The sequence below is a fragment of the Rana temporaria genome, chromosome 3, assembly GCF_905171775.1.
Source record: "Rana temporaria chromosome 3, aRanTem1.1, whole genome shotgun sequence".
NCBI lineage: Eukaryota > Metazoa > Chordata > Amphibia > Anura > Ranidae > Rana > Rana temporaria.
Genome location: NC_053491.1, coordinates 420,633,833 through 420,654,248, shown reverse-complemented (window position 1 = coordinate 420,654,248; position 20,416 = coordinate 420,633,833). Strand labels below are relative to the sequence as shown.

Sequence of the window (20,416 nt, the reverse complement as noted above, 5' to 3'; positions counted from 1 at the left end):
GCATGTCCCCCTAGGTAAGTGCCCCCCATCCACAGTGCATGTCCCCCTAGGTAAGTGCCCCCCATCCACAGTGCATATCCCCCTAGGTAGGTGCCCCCATCCACAGTGCATGTCCCCCTAGGTAAGTGCCCCCCATCCACAGTGCATGTCCCCCTAGGTAAGTGCCCCCCCATCCACAGTGCATGTCCCCCTAGGTAAGTGCCCCCCCCATCCACAGTGCATGTCCCCCTAGGTAAGTGCCCCCCCATCCACAGTGCATGTCCCCCTAGGTAAGTGCCCCCCATCCACAGTGCATGTCCCCCTAGGTAAGTGCCCCCCATCCACAGTGCATGTCCCCCTAGGTAAGTGCCCCCATCCACAGTGCATGTCCCCCTAGGTAAGTGCCCCCCCCATCCACAGTGCATGTCCCCCTAGGTAAGTGCCCCCCCCATCCACAGTGCATGTCCCCCTAGGTAAGTGCCCCCCCATCCACAGTGCATGTCCCCCTAGGTAAGTGCCCCCCCATCCACAGTGCATGTCCCCCTAGGTAAGTGCCCCCCCATCCACAGTGCATGTCCCCCTAGGTAAGTGCCCCACATCCACAGTGCATGTCCCCCTAGGTAGGTGCCCCCACCCACAGTGCATGTCCCCCTAGGTAGGTGCACATAGTGACAGTGGTGTCCCGCTATGCTCGGAGTACAGTCCTATGTGTACACAGAGATACAAAGTGACAGAGTCCACCTCCTGTACACATACATGGGGGAGGTCGGATGGACACTTTGTTGCCATTAATAATAATATTAAAGTTTGGGTGTAAAGTTGCTCCCTTCCCCCTCCGCTCCCCTCCTCCTCCTCCCCGGTCGGCTCTCCCCCTCTCTCTCACCAGCCTTGCAGGGGTCCTTGTAGTCGATGTGTTCCTCGGACTCGTCCAGCTCCGTGTACAGGTCGGTGTAATCTTCCTCCCCCAGAGGGATCACCCCGGGCAGGAGGAGCAGCCATAGAAAGAGCGGAGGGGCTCTGCCTGTCCAAGGCATCCCAGCGGTGGCGGCGGGCGGAGAGCTGAGCTGGTCTGGACTCCTCTGCTCTCCTCTTTTTGGGATGTGATGTCTCCGGGAGGCGGGCTCGCTGCAAATCAGCCCCCTCTACAGTCCGGCCGGGGGATATCATTGTGTCCTGGGAGAGAGGGGAGGGGAGAGAGAGAGAGAGAGAGAGGGGACCTCTCACCCCGGAGCCGGGGATTGGAGGAGACACAGGGGACCTCTCACCCCGGAGCCGGGGATTGGAGGATCACCCACCCCGGGGGCTGCAGAGCATTGCACAGCCGGCCCAACAAACTACTGGATACACAGGTGTGTGCAGAACATCGCTCTACTCCGTGTGTGCAGAATATCACTCCTCTCCTTGTATGCAGAACCTCACTCCACTCCATGTATGCAGAACATCACTCCTCTCCTTGTATGCAGAACATCACTCCACTCCTTGTATGCAGAACCTCACTCCTCTCCTTGTATGCAGAACATCACTCCTCTCCTTGTATGCAGAACATCACTCCTCTCCTTGTATGCAGAACATCACTCCATCCACTCCATGTATGCAGAACATCACTCCTCTCCTTGTATGCAGAACATCACCCCACTCCGTGTATGCAGAGCATCACTCCTCTCCATGTATGCAGAACATCACTCCTCTCCTTGTATGCATAACATCATTCCACGCCATGTATGCAGAACATCACTCCTCTCCATGTATGCAGAACATCACTCCACTCCATGTATGCAGAACATCACTCCACTCCATGTATGCAGAACATCACTCCTCTCCATGTATGCAGAACATCACTCCTCTCCTTGTATGCAGAACATCATTCCACTCCATGTATGCAGAACATCACTCCTCTCCTTGTATGCAGAACATCACTCCTCTCCTTGTATGCAGAACCTCACTCCTCTCCTTGTATGCAGAACATCACTCCACTCCATGTATGCAGAACATCACTCCTCTCCTTGTATGCAGAACATCACTCCATCCACTCCATGTATGCAGAACATCACTCCTCTCCTTGTATGCAGAACATCACCCCACTCCGTGTATGCAGAGCATCACTCCTCTCCATGTATGCAGAACATCACTCCTCTCCTTGTATGCAGAACATCATTCCACGCCATGTATGCAGAACATCACTCCTCTCCATGTATGCAGAACATCACTCCACTCCATGTATGCAGAACATCACTCCACTCCATGTATGCAGAACATCACTCCTCTCCATGTATGCAGAACATCACTCCTCTCCTTGTATGCAGAACATCATTCCACTCCATGTATGCAGAACATCACTCCTCTCCTTGTATGCAGAACATCACTCCTCTCCATGTATGCAGAACATCACTCCTCTCCATGTATGCAGAACATCACTCCACTCCATGTATGCAGAACATCACTCCTCTCCATGTATGCAGAACATCACTCCACTCCATGTATGCAGAACATCACTCCACTCCATGTATGCAGAACATCACTCCACTCCATGTATGCAGAACATCACTCCTCTCCTTGTATGCAGAACATCACTCCACTCCATGTATGCAGAGCATCACTCCCCCTGACTGTACCTATGTGAAAGCAGAGCATCACTCCTCCCTATATCTATGTATATGTGTTTCGCAGAGCATCTCTCTTCTTGTAAGCAGAACATCACTCCTCTCCCTGATTGTACCGATGAGTATGCAGAGCATCACTTCTGTCCCTCACTCTACTCAGCTGTAGGTACCAAGTATCACTCCTCACCTTCAATATACACGTTATACAGATCATCACTCCTCACCCTGACTCTAATAGATGTATACAGAACATCACTGTTCTCCCTGACTTCCCAGGTGTTGGTACAGAGCATCCCTTTTGTGTTCACATGTATTCAGAAAATTACTCCTCTTCCTGACCCTCTGTAGATGTATGCAGAGTCATTTTCTTCTCTGACTCTACTCAGGTAATGCAGAGCATCCCTTCCCTCCCTGACTTTACCTGGGTACATGCAGAGCATCCCTTCCCTCCTTGACCTTACCTGGGTGCATGCAGAGCATCGATTCCCTCCCTGACTTTACCTTGGTGCATGCAGAGAATTACTTCCTTCCCTGGCTTTACCTGGGAGTATGCAGAGCGTCCCTTTCTTCCCTGACTTTACCTGGGTGTATGCAGAGCATCGATTCCCTCCCTGACTTTACCTGGGTGTATGCAGAGCGTCCCTTTCTTCCCTGACTTTACCTGGGTGTATGCAGAGCGTCCCTTTCTTCCCTGACTTTACCTGGGTGTATGCAGAGCGTCCCTTTCTTCTCTGACTTTACCTGGGTGTATGCAGAGCGTCCCTTTCTTCTCTGACTTTACCTGGATGTATGCAGAGCGTCCCTTTCTTCCCTTACTTTACCTGGGTGAGTGCAGAGCATTACTCCTCTCTTTGAGCCTACCCAGTGCTATGCAGATCATTGCTCTTTTCCCTGGCTGTGTTGGGGTAATGCAGATCTGATCCTCTATACAGGTCCCTGGAGAACATAGTACCTTCCCTTTCCCTGTGGATGAATGTCCTCAGCATCGCCTCTCTATTTGATTGGCCTGAGGATGGATGACTTCCCTGTCCCAACAGATGGGTGTTGTGCAGTTTATAAACCCAGAGTGCAGAGTATCACTCAACAGTCATCTAGGTAGGGATGTGCAGAGCATCACATTTCTCCTAGGTAAGATACAAGCAGAGTATCATTTCCTTCCTTCATTGTGGATGTTTGGTGTATTGTTCCTTCACAAATGAAGAAGGTCACTTCCCACCTTTACAGGTAAGTAGTTTGTTTTGGATAGAGTGGAGATAGGTATTGCCAACATTGTACTTTTTAGTGTGAGATGGAGAGTGTAAAACCCACTGGGGAGATTCCACTTCACTTCCTGTCCTGGACAAGCAGCAGGAAGTGTTAGGAAATCTCCCAAACGTGAGTGGAGATCCAATCTTAGACAGTGGAACATTTCTATCCAATGGATGAGTAAGACCCTGTTCACACTTCATGCCGCGTACACACGACCGTTTTTCGGGTTCTAAAAAATGACGTTTTTTTTAAAGTCATTAAAAACGATCGTGTGTGGGCTCCAGAGCATTTTTCACGATCTAAAAAATGGCCATTAAAAATTTCGAACATGCTCTATTTTTTCACAACGTTTTTAACGTTGTCGTTTTTCGGGTTGTAAAAAATGATCGTGTGTGGGCTTTAACAACGTGAAAAAAACGTGCATGATCAGAAGCAAGTTATGAGACGGGAGCGCTCGTTCTGGTAAAACTAGCGTTCGTAGTGGAGTAAGCACATTCATCGCGCTGTAACAGACAGAAAATCGTGAAAATCAGTAAAAGCAGCCCAAAGGGTGGCGCCATCCGAATGGAACTTCCCCTTTATAGTGCCGTCGTACGTGTTGTACGTCACCGCGCTTTGCTAGAGCGTTTTTTTTTCTCACGATCGCGTGTAGGCAAGGCCGTTTTAATGATCGGGTTGAAAAAAACGTCATTTTTTCTAGACCCTTAAAAACGTAATTTTTTAGAAGCCGAAAAATGGTTGTGTGTACGCGGCATCAGTGTTTTTCAGCTTAATGCTTGACGCTCAGAAACGTTCAACAAGCAACATCCCATTCATTTCAGTGGCCCCTGTTCACATTTGAACATTTTGTCGCCTGTAGTAAAATGCCTGTTGCTCAAAAAAATACATGAGCTTTTCAGGCAGATTTGAGCGTTTAAAACACCTGAACAGCAAGAAATTAGCATTTTTTTCAAGCCTTTTTTCAGGTGTTTTCAGCTCAAACAGCAGCTCCCCCACTTTTCCACACCTTACCCAGGTCAATCTTGGTCACTGCAAAAATGCCTAAATGAAAATGCCTATCATATTTGCAAAGAAAAAACACTCAAAAATGCCTGAAAAAAGTGCTTTAAAAAAAAAAAAGCCTGAAAAAACTCAGTTCAAGTGTGAATGTAGCCTTACTGTTACCTCTGGTGACATCTCTATGGCGTCGGTGGGAGGAAAAAATACTGCTGCGTCTGAGAAAAAGTGCCTTGGTGTCTATGTTATTGAGATTAGGAAGCGGAGGAGGTCTGGGAGATTCTTGGGGGTGCATGGAACTGAAGGGGAGAGAGAAGGCTGAGGAAGGGAGGCTGAGGAGGGGAGTCAGAAGGCTGAGGGGATTTGGGGAAGGAAAGTGGTGGGGGCTCGGAGGGAGGGAGGGAAGAAGGCTAGAGGCTCTGAGGGAGGGAGAGAGGCAGGGGATCTCTTAGAGGGGGAGAGAGAAAAAAGGAAAGATGGGGGGCTCTGAGAGAGGGAGGAAAGCTGGGGGCTCTGAGAGAGGGAGTAAGGGAAGATGTGGGGCTCTGAAGAAGAAAGGAAGGCTGGGGGACCATAAAAAGGGTGAGGAATGGTGGGGGGGAGGGTAAGGTGGCCCCGATAAAGAAAGACTTAGGGGCTCGGAGGGAGGGAGGCAGGAAGCTAAGCTGGGGGGCTATAAGGGAGGAAGGAAAGCTGGGGATCTCTGAGGAAGGCTGGGGGCTCTGAGGCAGGGAGGAAGGCTGGGGGCTCTGAGGGAGGGAGGAAGACTGGGGGCTCTGAGGGAGGCAGGAACACTAAGGGGCCCAGATGAAGAAAGACTGAGGGGTTCTAAGGGAGGGAAGAAGGTAGTGAGGAAAGCAAGGGGGGCTCTGAGGGAGGGAGGCAAGAAAACTAAGGGGCCCTAAAGAAGGAAAACTGAAGGGCTCTGAAGGAGGGAGGGAGGCCAGGTGGGCTCAAAGGGAGGGAGGTTGGGGAGCTCTGAGGGAGGGAAGCAGGAGGACTAAAGTGGCCCTGAGGAAGGAAGATTGATGGGCTCTGAGGGAGGAAGGATGACTAAGAGGCCCTGAGGAAGAAAGATTGAGGGGGTGAAGGGGGCCATGGGAGGGAGGTTGAAGAGCTATGAGGTAGGAGGACTGTTAGGCGGAAGGAAGGCTGAGTACCCCTTGGGGGGTTTTGATCAGGAAAGGCAATCTTTGGGGCTGAGTTGCTCTCCCACCTTCCCTTCCATGAATGAATGCACAGATAAGACCTCCTTCCAGGGCCAGCTCAGGAATGAAAGCAGCTTCTCTGCTCATGTGGCATGTCACCTAAAGGAAAGGATATGAAGAAGGGCAGTTTTCCCTCCACCCAAGTGGCCATCATTCAGGGAGTCTGTTCTTAGTGGGCTCTCCTCTGCCCACAGTAAGCTGCCATTGGAGATTGGAGAGAGGATAAACCATTATCCAGCAGCTATCTTGGTCCCTGCTCTGCCTGAAGGGAGTGACACTGACACTGAGAGAACTGAGCCCGACCCCTTGAGATTCATTATCCAAGTAAAAAGCCTGCACCCCTGGGAGAAAAAAAGCCAGAAATGACCAGGTATATGTATTATATGGTGACAACACTCCTTATCTTTCCCCTAAATAGAGTTCTATTGTTGTCACACAAGCTTCCAAAAGAAACTAGTGGATAGATTATGCAGTCATAGTCCACTGCTGCCACCATCAGGAAGTCTGATCTGAGAATTGATATTCAGCCATCACTAAAATTTGCGTCTGCAAGAAATCGCTGCAGTAAGATGTCGTTTTTTTCATCTCCTTTTTTATATTTTTTTGACACCTTACCCCAACCGCAACCCACTGTAACTGCTGCCCTGTTCCAAGAGACTATTCACATGTTACATGTTAAAACAAGATTGGTCACCAGGCTTTGGACTTGTCTCAAAGGCATGAGTTCAAAACACTTCTGAAATCATTTGGAATTATTGACAGATACATTGGACCTGCAGTTTATTCTTTCTGACCTGCATCTGACCTGCTTCAAGTGGGTTTCGCGTTCCCATGAACATGTTGAGTGATGCAAGACCCACTTGAAGTGAATAAAAGGCTGCTGTCACAGACTCTTAGGCCCTTTTCACACCTGGGCATATTAAAAACATGTATTTCCTGTTCAGTGCATGCGTTACACATTTAGATATTTATTAAGGGCTCTTTCACACGGGCGGCCCGTTCAGGTCCGCCTGCCAGTTTTTTAGGTGGACCTGAACGGCGCTCCGTGCTCCTCTATGGAGCCGCGGATGTCAACGGTGACATCCGACTCGCTCCGATCCGCCAAAGTGTGACGGAGGAAAAACCTACTTTTCCATCCGTCTGGCGGATCGGGTGAACACGGACAGACGGTCCGTGTTCATCCGATCCCCCCATAGGGGAGAGTGGAGAAAAGACAGGGCGGTCCCTGCACAGTGTGCGGGGACCGCCCTGTCATCCGCCGGCTCAGCTGGGATCAACGGAGCGATCCCCGCTGAGCAAGCGGAGGTTCACGGGGCGGATCATTACTGATCCGCCCAATGTGAAAGGGGCCTAACTCTCATGGAGACCAAAGTGCCATTCCTGATAATGACTATATAACATAATCTTGTAAATGTCAGTGCAGGCACAGTACTCCTGGAGCATAATTCCCCCCCCCCCCCCTCTCCCGCGGGTGTCATTTTTGCTATTCTTTGTATACTTTTCTTTTCCAGATGTCTCAAGACTGTACATGACAAGAAGTGTATTTGGATCGCCTTCTGGCACTGGCTGGTCTTGCATGATGCAGAGAGTGGTGAGGACATGATCACAGCAGCAACGTTCTCTACAACATTGTATTTGAGTGCAGAGCACTTTGATGCCCCCCCTCAGGTAGCTTGTTCATGGCACCCTGCACTCACAGAATGTCCTCAGTCTCCCGGGTTGAATGAGGCTGGGCATCATGCAGCCTGCAAGACTGAGGACATCATGTAGAGGCAAGCTACTAGAAGAGTACTACAGTCTACTACTAAGTTACTACAGAAGACGGAGCCAGACAGAAGGAAAGTATTGTTTTTTTTCTGTTTTTTTTTAATGCCACCTGCTCTGAAGATGTCCATTGTATTAAAAATAAATCGCTGCAAGGAGGATCTTCAGAATTCAGCACTGAAAATCAGATTCCTGATCTCCGCTGCATTCTGTGGGTCCTCCTGCTGGCCTCTAAGCCACTACAGGAGGCAGTAGTGACGTAGGGCTCATGGAACAAACCAATGAGGGCACCGGTCATCAGGACGTTTTTTCAGGCAGTGTCTTCCCCTCAATACAATGGAAATGATTGACGGAAAAGGTGAATACTAACCTATGTCTGGAATCTATTGAGTCAGATGTACAGATAAGTCCACTTTATAGTCCAACTTTCTTTCATTTTAAATAGAGTGGAGTGGGAGAGTTAAGCTGGCAATATACTGTTTAAAATGTGGCTGGTTAGAAGTGACAAGATTATTTTCAATCAGTGTGTGGCAGCCCCTGCTTGGAGTTACATGTTGAAAAACCTTTCTTGATTAGCGGCTGCAGCTACAGCTGTTGATCAGTGTATTCTGACAGCGGTGGGTGCGGCTGTCAGAATAAAGCATCCTGATTTGGGGGGGGGGGGGATTCCACCATCTCCTTTATTTGTGTGGATGTAGTTTTTGTTAGCATCAGCCCATTGACTGAAGGAGAATAAAAAAGGAACCCGACAGTGTATGGCCAGCTTTAGAACCCGCAGGATTTATTGTTGTTTACGTCCCAGCTAATGAGATTTCCTCTCACGTCTTATCCCAGTGAAATGGTGAAAAAGGGACAAGAAGTAATGAGAAATCTCTAATGGTGGCAGAGACAACAACACACTTTTTTGGGTAATTCTGTTTATCTCCAATCTCTGCATTTCTCTTCCTTGATAATACAGAGATAGAAAGTGAGGAGAAGCTTCCACAATGTGGTCACAGGCAGCAGTAAATCCTGACATATTCTAAAGGTTTTCTAAATTTAATGTTACAGGAGACTGTTAAATATACAACACCTATACCAATAATAGTAATTAAACCCTGTACACACGATCAGAATATCGTACAAAAAATATGGCTTTTGAAGCGATTGTACGATAATCTGATCGTTAGTACCCAGCATTTGGCTGAAGTTTTCAGAAGGGACAAACACAAAAAATGTTCTCGCACGATACCAGAACGTACAATTTTCATTAAATCAGTACAGTTTTAGTCCGAAAATACACTACAAATACATTACATCACATTTCCGAATTTTTATTCTGCCATACGAGAATTTTCGCCCTTTAGCATCCAAAAAAACTGACGATTATTTGTCCGATAATCTCATGGTGTGTTCTAGTCTTTAGATGGTGGCCCTTACAGGCAATCTGTCACCAACAAAATAGTGCTTAGGGTATGCAGCCAATCGCTCATGTAACTTCCATTGTTCTGCTGTCAGGGCCCTGGTTATTGTTGTAATAATAAAGTCACCCTGGGTGCAGCCTTGTGGAAATATTCTCTGCACTGTCCAGACCCAGATCAGTGTGCCAAGATCCTGACTCCATACAGACTCCTTAAATAGAGAGATGTTTGAGTTTTTTGAATGGAATCACGTCATTATGCACGTCAAGGCGCATTGGCACGGACATTACAGTCTGAATGGGCCCCTATTGATTTATAGGATCAGAGCTTTCCTTTATTTCTGATTGAGGCTTGCTCAGCTGTGACATCCTGAGGAGGAGAGAAGGCCACACACAGATCCTACGTATTGGTCATGTGTAGCCTCTAAAGCCATAGGCTCCAATGATCCATACAAACTGCATTTCCTCACACCAAAAGTTTTTTTTTGACATGAAGACAACACATTTGAGTTACATAATGTGTCCAATTCATAAATAAACAAAATATGGTTGGTAGTACTCTGCAAGGCGCCTCCATCCCCATTGTACATACAAATGCAGAGTTTTGCCCATTGGGACTTTAGATGAAGCGCCACACAACCAGTAATTAACATAGTACAGATTTATTGAGTATATGCCAGCAATGACACTGGAAAATTAAACAAAGGTGAAAAGGATATAGAACATAGTAACAATTCTATGACAGAGTATTAGTCAAGGCCTACACATTAAGTTGTATCACTCGGCTCATTGGTTGCTGTAGAAGTGTCATCAAGCCAGCATGATCAGATCTTTTGAAACTTATGGGGGCAGCCCCTGCTGGCATATATAGCTTTGTAAAGAGGTAAACTGGCATTAATCAGTCCCTTCCAAAAAGGAATGGTGAGAGAAATTTTCTTCCAATTCATTGTGATGGCTTTGCGGTCATAAAACAACAAGAGACTATGGAGTATTCTCCTGGTCACTGTCATTGTCAGCTGATCCACCAGCCCCAGCAGAAAATATCTTGGGTCTCTTGGGACAGGTATTTGTGTCACACGACTAATTACTGCTAGGACCCCCTTCCAATATTGCGTTATTGCCGGGCAGGTCCAAAAAATCTGACAGAATTTGCCATGTTGATGCGAGGAACTCCAACAGGATGAGGAATGTGCAGTGGATAATCTATGAAATCTGTGCGGTGTATAATACGCTCTGTGTAGAATTTTGTATTGGATCATCTTATCCCTGGTGGAGATCAGGGAGGAGAATGGAAAATCCCATATCTCCTTTCAGTCATTATCATCTATTTCCGGAATATCTCTCAACCATTTCTGGCGAAGAGAAGACAATTTGGGACTGGCGGCCACCGTCAAGTAACTGTACAATTGGGAGGTGGGTTTCTCCAGATTCTGTACAGTAGGTGATACTTGACGTCGATGTGTTTGGTCCTAGGATTGACCCTTTCTGATTGCGTAAGCTTTATACATCCCTGGTTGTCTTCAAAAATGGGAATTGGTTTTGACATGTCTACCCCAATGTCCACAAAAAGTTGACAAATCCATATCACTTCCTGACACGCATGTGCTGCTGCAATGTAATCTGCTTCAGTTGAAGATAGAGCAACAGTTGTTTGCTTTCGACAAGACCAACTTATGGTTCCTTCCCCATACTGGAAGATGAAACCACTTGTGGATTTGTGGTCTTTGCAGTCACCGGCCCAATCAGCATCCACATATACAACCAGTTTTGGATTGGATGTTGCTGGTAACCATAATTTAATCTGAATTGAGGTATTGAATCACTCTTTTTATTGCGTTGCAGTCACGCTGACAGGGAGCTCAAACTTTCCAGCATAGTATGCCCACTGCTGCAACTTTGTCTGGTCTTGTCACACTGGCAACTTATACAGTAGCAGCTTACCGATTGCTCTGCGATACAAGTCATTGTTGGGTAGCAAGTTTTCTGCTTCATTGTTTTTTTGTTAACCTGGTTCCATAGGCGTTTTCACTTCCTTTACATCTTGCATATGGAATTGTTCCAAGATTCCAGAGATTTTCTGAGCTTCCATCGTCTTCTCTCTCTATTTGGATTTCCAGATAGTTGTTATTGTTCCCTAGCTCTTTGATTTCAAAATTGTCTTTCAGTTTGTGAACTATATCAATGATTATAATCCCCTTCTTGTTTAAAACAGGTTAAAATGTCATCAACATAGATAAGGATGTATATCCATCTGTCTTCCTAATTCCTGGAGTAGACAACCAGGGATGTATAAAGCTTACGCAATCAGAAAGGGTCAATCCTAGGACGAAACACATCGACGTCAAGTATCACCTACTGTACAGAATCTGGAGAAACCCACCTCCCAATTGTACAGTTACTTGACGGTGGCCGCCAGTCCCAAATTGTCTTCTCTTCGCCAGAAATGGTTGAGAGATATTCCGGAAATAGATGATAATGACTGAAAGGAGATATGGGATTTTCCATTCTCCTCCCTGATCTCCACCAGGGATAAGATGATCCAATACAAAATTCTACACAGAGCGTATTATACACCGCACAGATTTCATAGATTATCCACTGCACATTCCTCATCCTGTTGGAGTTCCTCGCATCAACATGGCAAATTCTGTCAGATTTTTTGGACCTGCCCGGCAATAACGCAATATTGGAAGGGGGTCCTAGCAGTAATTAGTCGTGTGACACAGATACCTGTCCCAAGAGACCCAAGATGTTTTCTGCTGGGGCTGGTGGATCAGCTGACAATGACAGTGACCAGGAGAATACTCCATAGTCTCTTGTTGTTTTATGACCGCAAAGCCATCTCAATGAATTGGAAGAAAATTTCTCTCACCGTTCCTTTTTGGAAGGGACTGATTAATGCCAGTTTACCTCTTTACAAAGCTATATATGCCAGCAGGGGCTGCCCCCATAAGTTTCAAAAGATCTGATCATGCTGGCTTGATGACACTTCTACAGCAACCAATGAGCCGAGTGATGCAACTTAATGTGTAGGCCTTGACTAATACTCTGTCATAGAATTGTTACTTTGTTCTATATCCTTTTCACCTTTGTTTGAGCCTTGCTTCTTCTGAGCAGACCCCACTCTCCTTATTGGAAAGTAGTTTAAAATTTTCAGTTGTTTTATTCATATTTTAAATGTTGATGTGAACCGAGACCACTTGGTCTTGATCCTGCGTGGGCTGCAGTTGTATGTGTACTACACCATGAAAATCAATACAACGTTTTTTTCAAACTGAGGGATACTGAGGGATAATCAAGAGCAATGTGTTATTGACATTCAATATTGCTCATCAGAGGCGATGACTGCTGATGCACTTGCCAAGCCTTTGTTGAAGGAACGTCATAGTTATTTCCAGAAGAAGATGAATGTAATTTGACAAAGCACATTCTGTTTAGAAGGGGTGTTGGAAGAACAACAGCATGGTTGTTCTTAAACTGACAATACTGTATGCATTTTACCTATCTATGCTGCAGGTGGCATTGTAGGATTATAGGGCCTGATCCACAAAAGGGATACGCCGGCGTATCTACTGATACACCATCGTATCCCTGTTTCTATCTATGGAACTGATCCACAGAATCAGTTTCTCATAGATAGGCAGGAAATCCGACATGTGTAAGGGACTTACACTGTCGGATCTTAGGATGCAGTACCGCAGCCGCCGCTGGGGGCATTTCTCGTCGAAATCCAGCGTCGGGTATGCAAATTAGCACTTACGGAGATCCACAAAGCTTTTAAGCTTCGTTTTTTCTCCGTAAGTATTAGTTTGCCGTCGCAAAATTAGGGCTGCTTTTACAAAGTGTAAAGTTAGTACACCATGTAAAAGTAGACCCTTCTTTCCCGCGACGCTGTCAATTTTTTTTTTTTTGTTTTTTTTTCCCGCCGCATCTCTTTTTTTTTCCGACGCAACTTTTTTTACCCGGCGCGATTCACAAAACTCGGCGTAACGTAATTTCGCGCAATGCACGTCGGGAAAATCGCGTTGGGAGCATGCGCAGTACGTCCGGCGCGGGAGCGCGCCTAATTTAAATGGGACTTGCCCCATTAGATTAGGAACGCCTTGCGCCGGACGGATTTAAGTTACACCGCTCAAAATTTCTAAGTAAGTGCTTTGTGGATCGGGCACTTAGGTAGAGATTTTGCGGCGGTGTAACTTAAATGCCAAAAGTTAAGTTACGGCCGGTTTTTGTGGATCAGGCCCATAGTGTTTATAGTATGTATTCTATGTATAACAGGATGTATTGTCTATCTATGTTCAGTACACTGGTTTGTTGTTCCTGTTCCTGTCTCCATAATGTAAAGACATGTTCTGCTATTCCTCCATGAAAGTAAAGTGTATTGCTGTATATAAGAAGCTTCCAGTGCATAATTTCAACACTCTGCAAAACATTGTTAACCACTTGACACCAGCCTCACACATATATGTGGTACCACAGAGTTCGGCTTTAACTAATATATGTTCCCCTGCACTCTTCTCTCTCCTTACCTCTTCCTACCCACCTAAGAATCGTTTTATGTGTACGCCTTAATATCTACCCAGACCCAGGTTACTGTACATTGTTATACCTTACTTTTTTCTGAGTTTGCCGCCCCTGTTGGTCTTCGGGTAATACTTATCTGTATTCATATTTGTTATAGATTTTATGCATTGTCTTTGTACCTTTCCTGTTTGTCATCATTCTTCTTTATGTAGAGGTGCCCCCTTGGGTCGCTGAGTGTTGTAGTTTCACCCGTCACCCTTCTCAGCCCAGCATTCACTTCCAGTCACTCCTCACTGAACAACAAACAGTCCATCTTCTTGTTTATTGTGGTTTTATTGAGGGATTTAACTTACATGGGGTAAAGGGAACATGGGATGCCAAGATAATTGACTTTAAAAGAATGAAAGATATATGGAATCTGTATTTGCAGTCTCTAAAGCTCCATAATCCTCCAGCACATCACTTATTAGTCATCTTTGCTTCCTCTACTGCACAACGCTTGATTCCTGGCACAGCTAGCGCATGGCTAGGCCCCACTCTGAATAAGGCTAAACAGTTCTGACTTCGCCATTTGCTGGCAGGGGTCTGCATTCCCCTTTGGTTTGGCAACCAATAGCAACTGAAAATAGCTAGCTGTGTTCTAGGTGGACTACTGGCCCCAGGCAGTCCTGCAGCCTCTGCCAACCCTCCTGGCTGCAGCAGCCTGTCTCTAAGCCCAGGGACATTACAGTCTCTCCCTCTGGCTCTACATGTACTCCTGGCATGTCTCTCCCAGATCTTCTCACTGTGCCTGGCACTCACTGACCCCAGATAGATCCCTCCTGATGACTTACAGGCAATGTCCCCTGCTGTCGTTTTCTTGCTCCTGTTCAGGACACGCCTCAGTTGGGTTGTATGGAGGGGTTCCTTCTCAGCTCTCCAAGGCCCCTAGAAAGGGGGCTTCCTCAAAGGTCACAACAGCCTCCATCATTCAGTTCTTCAATCCGACAACTCCTCTTCCAGCAGGCTAATTTTGGGTGTAAATAGGAGGCCTGCCCCCTGGCAATCCGAGCTGGGGATTGGTCAGGGCTCCCAGATACACCTCATGCCACTTTAATCCTCTCTCCCCACCTCTTTTCTAGAACCTTCCAGAAACCAGAGGGAGGCGCCAGAGAGATGAAGCCACTTGTCAGTCACCTGGTAAGCTGCCAGACATTATTGCATGTCCATGACTGTCTCTCCATCCTCCCTGTCAGTCTTCTACCACCCACCCCTGTCATCTCCATCCTCCCTGTCCGCTTCCTACCACCCACCCTGTCAGCTTCCTACCACCCACCCCTGTCATCTCCATCCTCCCATTCAGCTTCCTACCACCTACCCCTGTCATCTCCATCCTCCCTGTCAGTCTTCTATCTCCCACCCCTGTCATCTCCATCCTCCCTGTCAGCCTTCTACCATCCACCCCTGTCATCTCCATCCTCCCTGTCAGCCTTCTACCACCCACCCCTGTCATCTCCATCCTCCCTGTCAGTCTTCTACCACCCACCCATGTCATCTCCATCCTTCCTGTCAGCTTCCTACCACCCACCCCTGTCATCGCCATCCTCCCTGTCAGCTTCCTACCACCAACCCCTGCCATCTTCCTACCACCCACCCCTGTCAGCTTCCTACCACCAACCTGTGTCATCTTCCTACCACCCCCTGTAATCTTCATCCCCCTGCCAGCTTCCTACCACCCCACCCCCTTAAATTTCCTGGTGCGCATCACATATGTTGGACGCAGGGGGACATTTTTGTTTGGGGGGGCACGTTGCTGGTCTTGCATATGGCGCCAAATTGCCTAGCACTGGCCCTGCCTGCACTGTGAGGCAAATTGCCGCCCGCCAGCCCGTTCAGCCCGCTGCACTGTGAGGCAAATTGTTGCCAACCCGTTCCGCCTAGAGTGATAAGTGCTTAAGCGCTAATATGGAACCCTTAATGTGAAGTAACCAAAACAAAATAAATACAGTGCAGCAAAACCTAATAGTGTTTACAATACACAAATACAGAGATAAATAATAAATGGGATTCTGCGCAACGTATCACACAGACATGATAAGTGTAGCCATAAACAAAAGGTATCTAAATGAAATCAATATAAAAATTCCAGGTGATCAGTGAATGATATTGATGTGTGAATGAAGAAAAATTAATAATCAGAGAGCTTCCAAGCTCAATAAATAAATATAGATAAATATATAAAGTGCACAAGTACATAGAATGGGCAAAGCTGTGCAAAAAAGTCCCATAAACGAGTAAAGTGATGCAGTGCAAAAATCCTAAAAATCAATAGATAAGCTGTCAGATGGAAATGCTGGTATTGCTGAGTATCCAATCAATCAGGTAACAGTAATTGACAGATGAATATCGTATCCCACACTGGGCTCACAGGACTCTTACCTCCAGGCCAATAATAAAGTGCATCTGATATAATCCTTACTGGCAATGTTCTTATAGATGATCTCAGTCAATCCTTCCTTTACACTGATGGAACGTCTCCTCGGCCAATCAAAACGGTAATAAAGCCCGGGTGGAAAGGGAGAGGGCAAAAGAAAGGGACTCCAATCGTGAAATACAGTAAGACTCAGGGGTAATTTATTGTAGAAAAACCTGCGCTTACATCAAAACTAACTAAATCGTGCAGTGATAAAACAAACGAGCGGCGTCCTCAGCGCCAGCTTACGTCACTCCAGGTGTACGTCCGTCCGATTGGAGTCCCTTTCTTTTGCCCTCTCCCTTTCCACCCGGGCTTTATTACCGTTTTGATTGGCCGAGGAGACGTTCCATCAGTGTAAAGGAAGGATTGACTGATTACACTGATTACTGTGTAAATGTCACTGTCAGGGAAGGGGTTAAATGTGTTCCCTGGGAGGTGTTTCTAACTGGGGGGGGTTTGAATGACTGGAGGAGGAGAGAGATCCCTGTTCCTAATCACTGGGAACAGCAGATCTGTCTCTCCTCCCCTGTCAGAATGGGGATATGTCTGTTTACATTGACAGATCCCCGTTCTGGCTCTCTGTGGATCGATCGTAGGTGGCCGGCTGACGTCGCAGCCAATGGCCACACACGGGTCCTTTTATACTCCTATATACATGTATATATAGAGCCATGACAGGTCCTCTTTATACTTCTATATACATGTATAGAGCCATGACAGGTCCACTTTAGTTATCATGATATAAAATAATGGATGTGGGGGAATTTTGGTGGGCGTGATTTTTTTTAAGGGGGGGGGGCGCATTTCATTCTTGGTACCAGGCAGCACAATGTCTTGGGCTGGCACTGGTCCTACCCTTACCCCACAGCATATGGTAAGAAGTTAAATTATATGTATAGCTAAAACTATAAAGTAGGGAAGCCTACAAGTTCATTTTTGCTGTCTGTGTACTGCTGGGGAAATTTAAATTCATATCCTTCTCTAGGGACACAGCAGTTAAAAAGAAATCTCTCAAAATGATGGGAATTCCCATCTTAAGCCCCATACACACGGTCTGATTTTTTGGCAACAAACTTCAAAATGAACAGGTTTTCAAAAAAATCCGACCGTGTGTACGCTCCATCGGACAAACTTTTTTCGGTTTTCATCTGACAAAAGTTCGCTCTGCAAACGGACAAACTTTTCGGCAACAAAGTACAAACACGTATGCTCAGAACCAATGTTAAAATCAACCAACAATAGCAGAAGTTGACCAAAGGGTGGCGGTAAAGAGCTGAAAAACCACATGATTTTGGGAAAGTTTGCTGAAAAAGTCCTGCCGTGTGTATGCATACCAAGTTCATGGCCAATGCCCTTTAAACAAAAATCCACGTAAAAGTTTGTTTGAAGTCTGACCGTGTGTATGAGGTTTTAGACAGCTGTCCCTGGAATAGGTGTCCCCATTAGAAGATCTCTTCTGAGGACAACTCAATTTTTTTTTTTTAATTTCCCCTCACTTTACTTTTTGTACAAAATAGAGGTGTGCTGGCATTTATTTTTAATGATATAATGATATAATGTATGTATACTGAGCCCATTAACATGCCATAAGTATGAACGGGGCTTACACTGACAAAAGGTTCAGTAACCGAATGCTCTCAAAATAACTTCTGAGTGCCCAGCAGTGCTGTAGCTTCAATAATACAATTATTTCTAACAAACTGCAATCTTGTGGAAAAAAGGATTTCTCTGATCCGATGTGTAGATTTTGTTCTGCTCCTGAACACTTGTAAAAGCTTTCACACTTTCCCTGCTGTAGCTTATTATAAGAGACAGCTACTCATCTTATTGATTGCAAAAATATCAAATGGTCTATAGCAGCCTTTCTCAACCTTTTTTAACATGGAGGAACTCATGAAACAACTACAAGTGGTTATGGGGAATGGGTATGGGAACTAGCTCATTAACCTTTAGGCCTCATACACACAGACACAGCAGCTCCTCGTTCCTTTGAGGCATAAATAGCTTGGCGCTTTCTGGCATTAGAAGTCCTTTTTGATAACAGCAGAATTCTAAATGCTGGCAGTTTAATAGTGTTATGGTCACCCTTACAGCATTAAGCTTGTCTTATGCCAATGAACTTGAACACATAACTCATATACCAACTATTCCAGCAGATTTGTAATGGTGTTTTGCAATCAGCCTGCTTGGCAAAGTAACTCCTTATGCAGTCTAATAACTGCTGATATCAATTAAATTGACTGATAATAAGAATTCCTTGGAGCCTGTTGGGACAGCCTTCTCTGTTCTTTTGGAGACATGTATTTGTTCATCTGAGGATTTGAAAATACAAGTCAAATAACTCTGCATAAGACCAACTCAAGACTGTATAGGTGGCCAGAAAACAAATAAACGGACAGAATTTTGAATAATGCTGTGTTCATCAATGAGAACTTACTTTGTCTACCTCCTAAAAATGAGAAATTTTGTTTTTTAATGGTTTTTAAATGTGGGGTTTTGATCATTGTCTGCATAGGAATAATTTTGATATGTTTGTATATAACAGTTGAATGATTGGATTCTTGAGTTGGCTATTTCTATTGAATAAAGAGAAAGGGGCATTAAACACGATATTGAAATAACTTTCCGACCTCAGAGATCCCCTGCTAATAATCACTATATATTCAGCTCACAATACATTAGCAAGATGGTCATTGGTAAGATTGTCCCTACCATTACTGGTTAATTGGATGAATGCTCCTTCCACTGGTAGTCATTTGGAAGAATGCTCCTTCCTTTGGTGGTCAGTGGGAAGAATGCTCCTTCCACTGGTAGTCATTTGGAAGAATGCGCCTTCCTTTGGTGGTCAGTGGGAAGAATGCTCCTTCCACTGGTAGTCATTTGGAAGAATGCGCCTTCCTTTGGTGGTCAGTGGGGAGAATGCTCCTTCCACTGGTAGTCATTTGGAAGAATGCTCCTTCCTTTGGTGGTCAGTGGGAAGAATGCTCCTTCCACTGGTAGTCATTTGGAAGAATGCTCCTTCCTTTGGTGGTCAGTGGGAAGAATGTTCCTTCCACTGGTAGTCATTTAGAAGAATGCGCCTTCCTTTGGTGGTCAGTGGGAAGAATGCTCCTTCCACTGGTAGTCATTTGGAAGAATGCTTCTTCCTTTGGTGGTCAGTTGAAAGATTGCTAATAACATTTGTAGTCAGTTGTAAGAAAATCTTCCTTCCATTGGTGATTGGTAGGAAGAATGTTCCTTCCATTGGTAGTCAGATGGAATAAAAGCTTCCTTCCATTGGTAGTCAGAAAAATCCCCCCTTACAGAGAGTTAAAATGATCATTGCTGTCAGTGGTTACCTATCTGATGCCTCGTACACATGACCAGTTTTCCCGTAGGGAAAACTACCATGAAAGCTTTTTTCTGGGAAAATTGGCCGTGTGTATGCTCCATCACAGTTTTCCCGACAGGAAAACCGCCGGGAATCCCAGTGGGAAAAATGGAAACATGTTCTTTTTCTTCCCACCGGGATTCCCAGCGGTTTTTAAGCCGGCAGTTTACCTATGGGGAAAACCTTCGGTGGAGCATACAAACGGCCGGGTTTCCCAACCAAAGCTCTCATGGCAGTTTTCTTGCCGGGAAACCCAGCCGTGTGTAGGGGGAAAAAGCTACCGAGCAGGTTCTCGGTTTTCCCCTTGGTTTTCCCGGTGAACTTTTTACCGATCGTGTGTACAAGACATGAGAAGCAGAAATTGCTCAAGCAACCCTTAGCAACCTCTGGTGGAACCATAAGGTTGCAAAAGGCTGGTCTATAAAGAGCATACAGTGCCGAATACGGCATTGAATCAGGCTTCAGTAATTGTATTCATTCAATTTTCCACATTTTGTAATGTTCAACCAAAAATGTACATGTTTTTTTATAGGCATTTCATGTGATAGACCAACACAAAGTGGCACATAATTGTGAAGTGAAAGGAAAATGATAAATGGTTTTCAATTTTTTTTTACAAATAAATATCTGAAATGTGTGACATGCATTTGTATTCAGCCCCCCTGAGTCAATACTTTGTAGAACCTCCTTATACTGCAATTACAGCTGCAAATCCTTTTAGGGATGTCTCTACCAGCTTTGCACATCTAGAAAAATAAATGTTTGCCAATTATTCTTTGCAAAAAAGCTCAAGCTCATTCAGATTGGATGGAGAACGTCTGTGAACAGCAATTTTCAAGTCTTGCCACAGATTCTCAATTGGATTTAGGTCTG

General features: G+C 45.7%; 1 protein-coding gene across 2 annotated transcripts in view; it reads right to left on the bottom strand.

The window, feature by feature from the left end:
- BMP1 (bone morphogenetic protein 1) overlaps positions 1-1,120 on the bottom strand; it is a 142,303-nt gene extending 141,183 nt beyond the window's left edge. For both annotated transcript variants that reach the window (XM_040346152.1, XM_040346153.1), the window contains exon 1: positions 863-1,120. In XM_040346152.1, the coding sequence (XP_040202086.1) occupies positions 863-1,013 (151 nt within the window). In that variant the 5' untranslated portion in view covers positions 1,014-1,120. The remainder of the gene's footprint in view (positions 1-862) is intronic.
- Between the last annotated feature and the right edge of the window lie 19,296 nt (positions 1,121-20,416).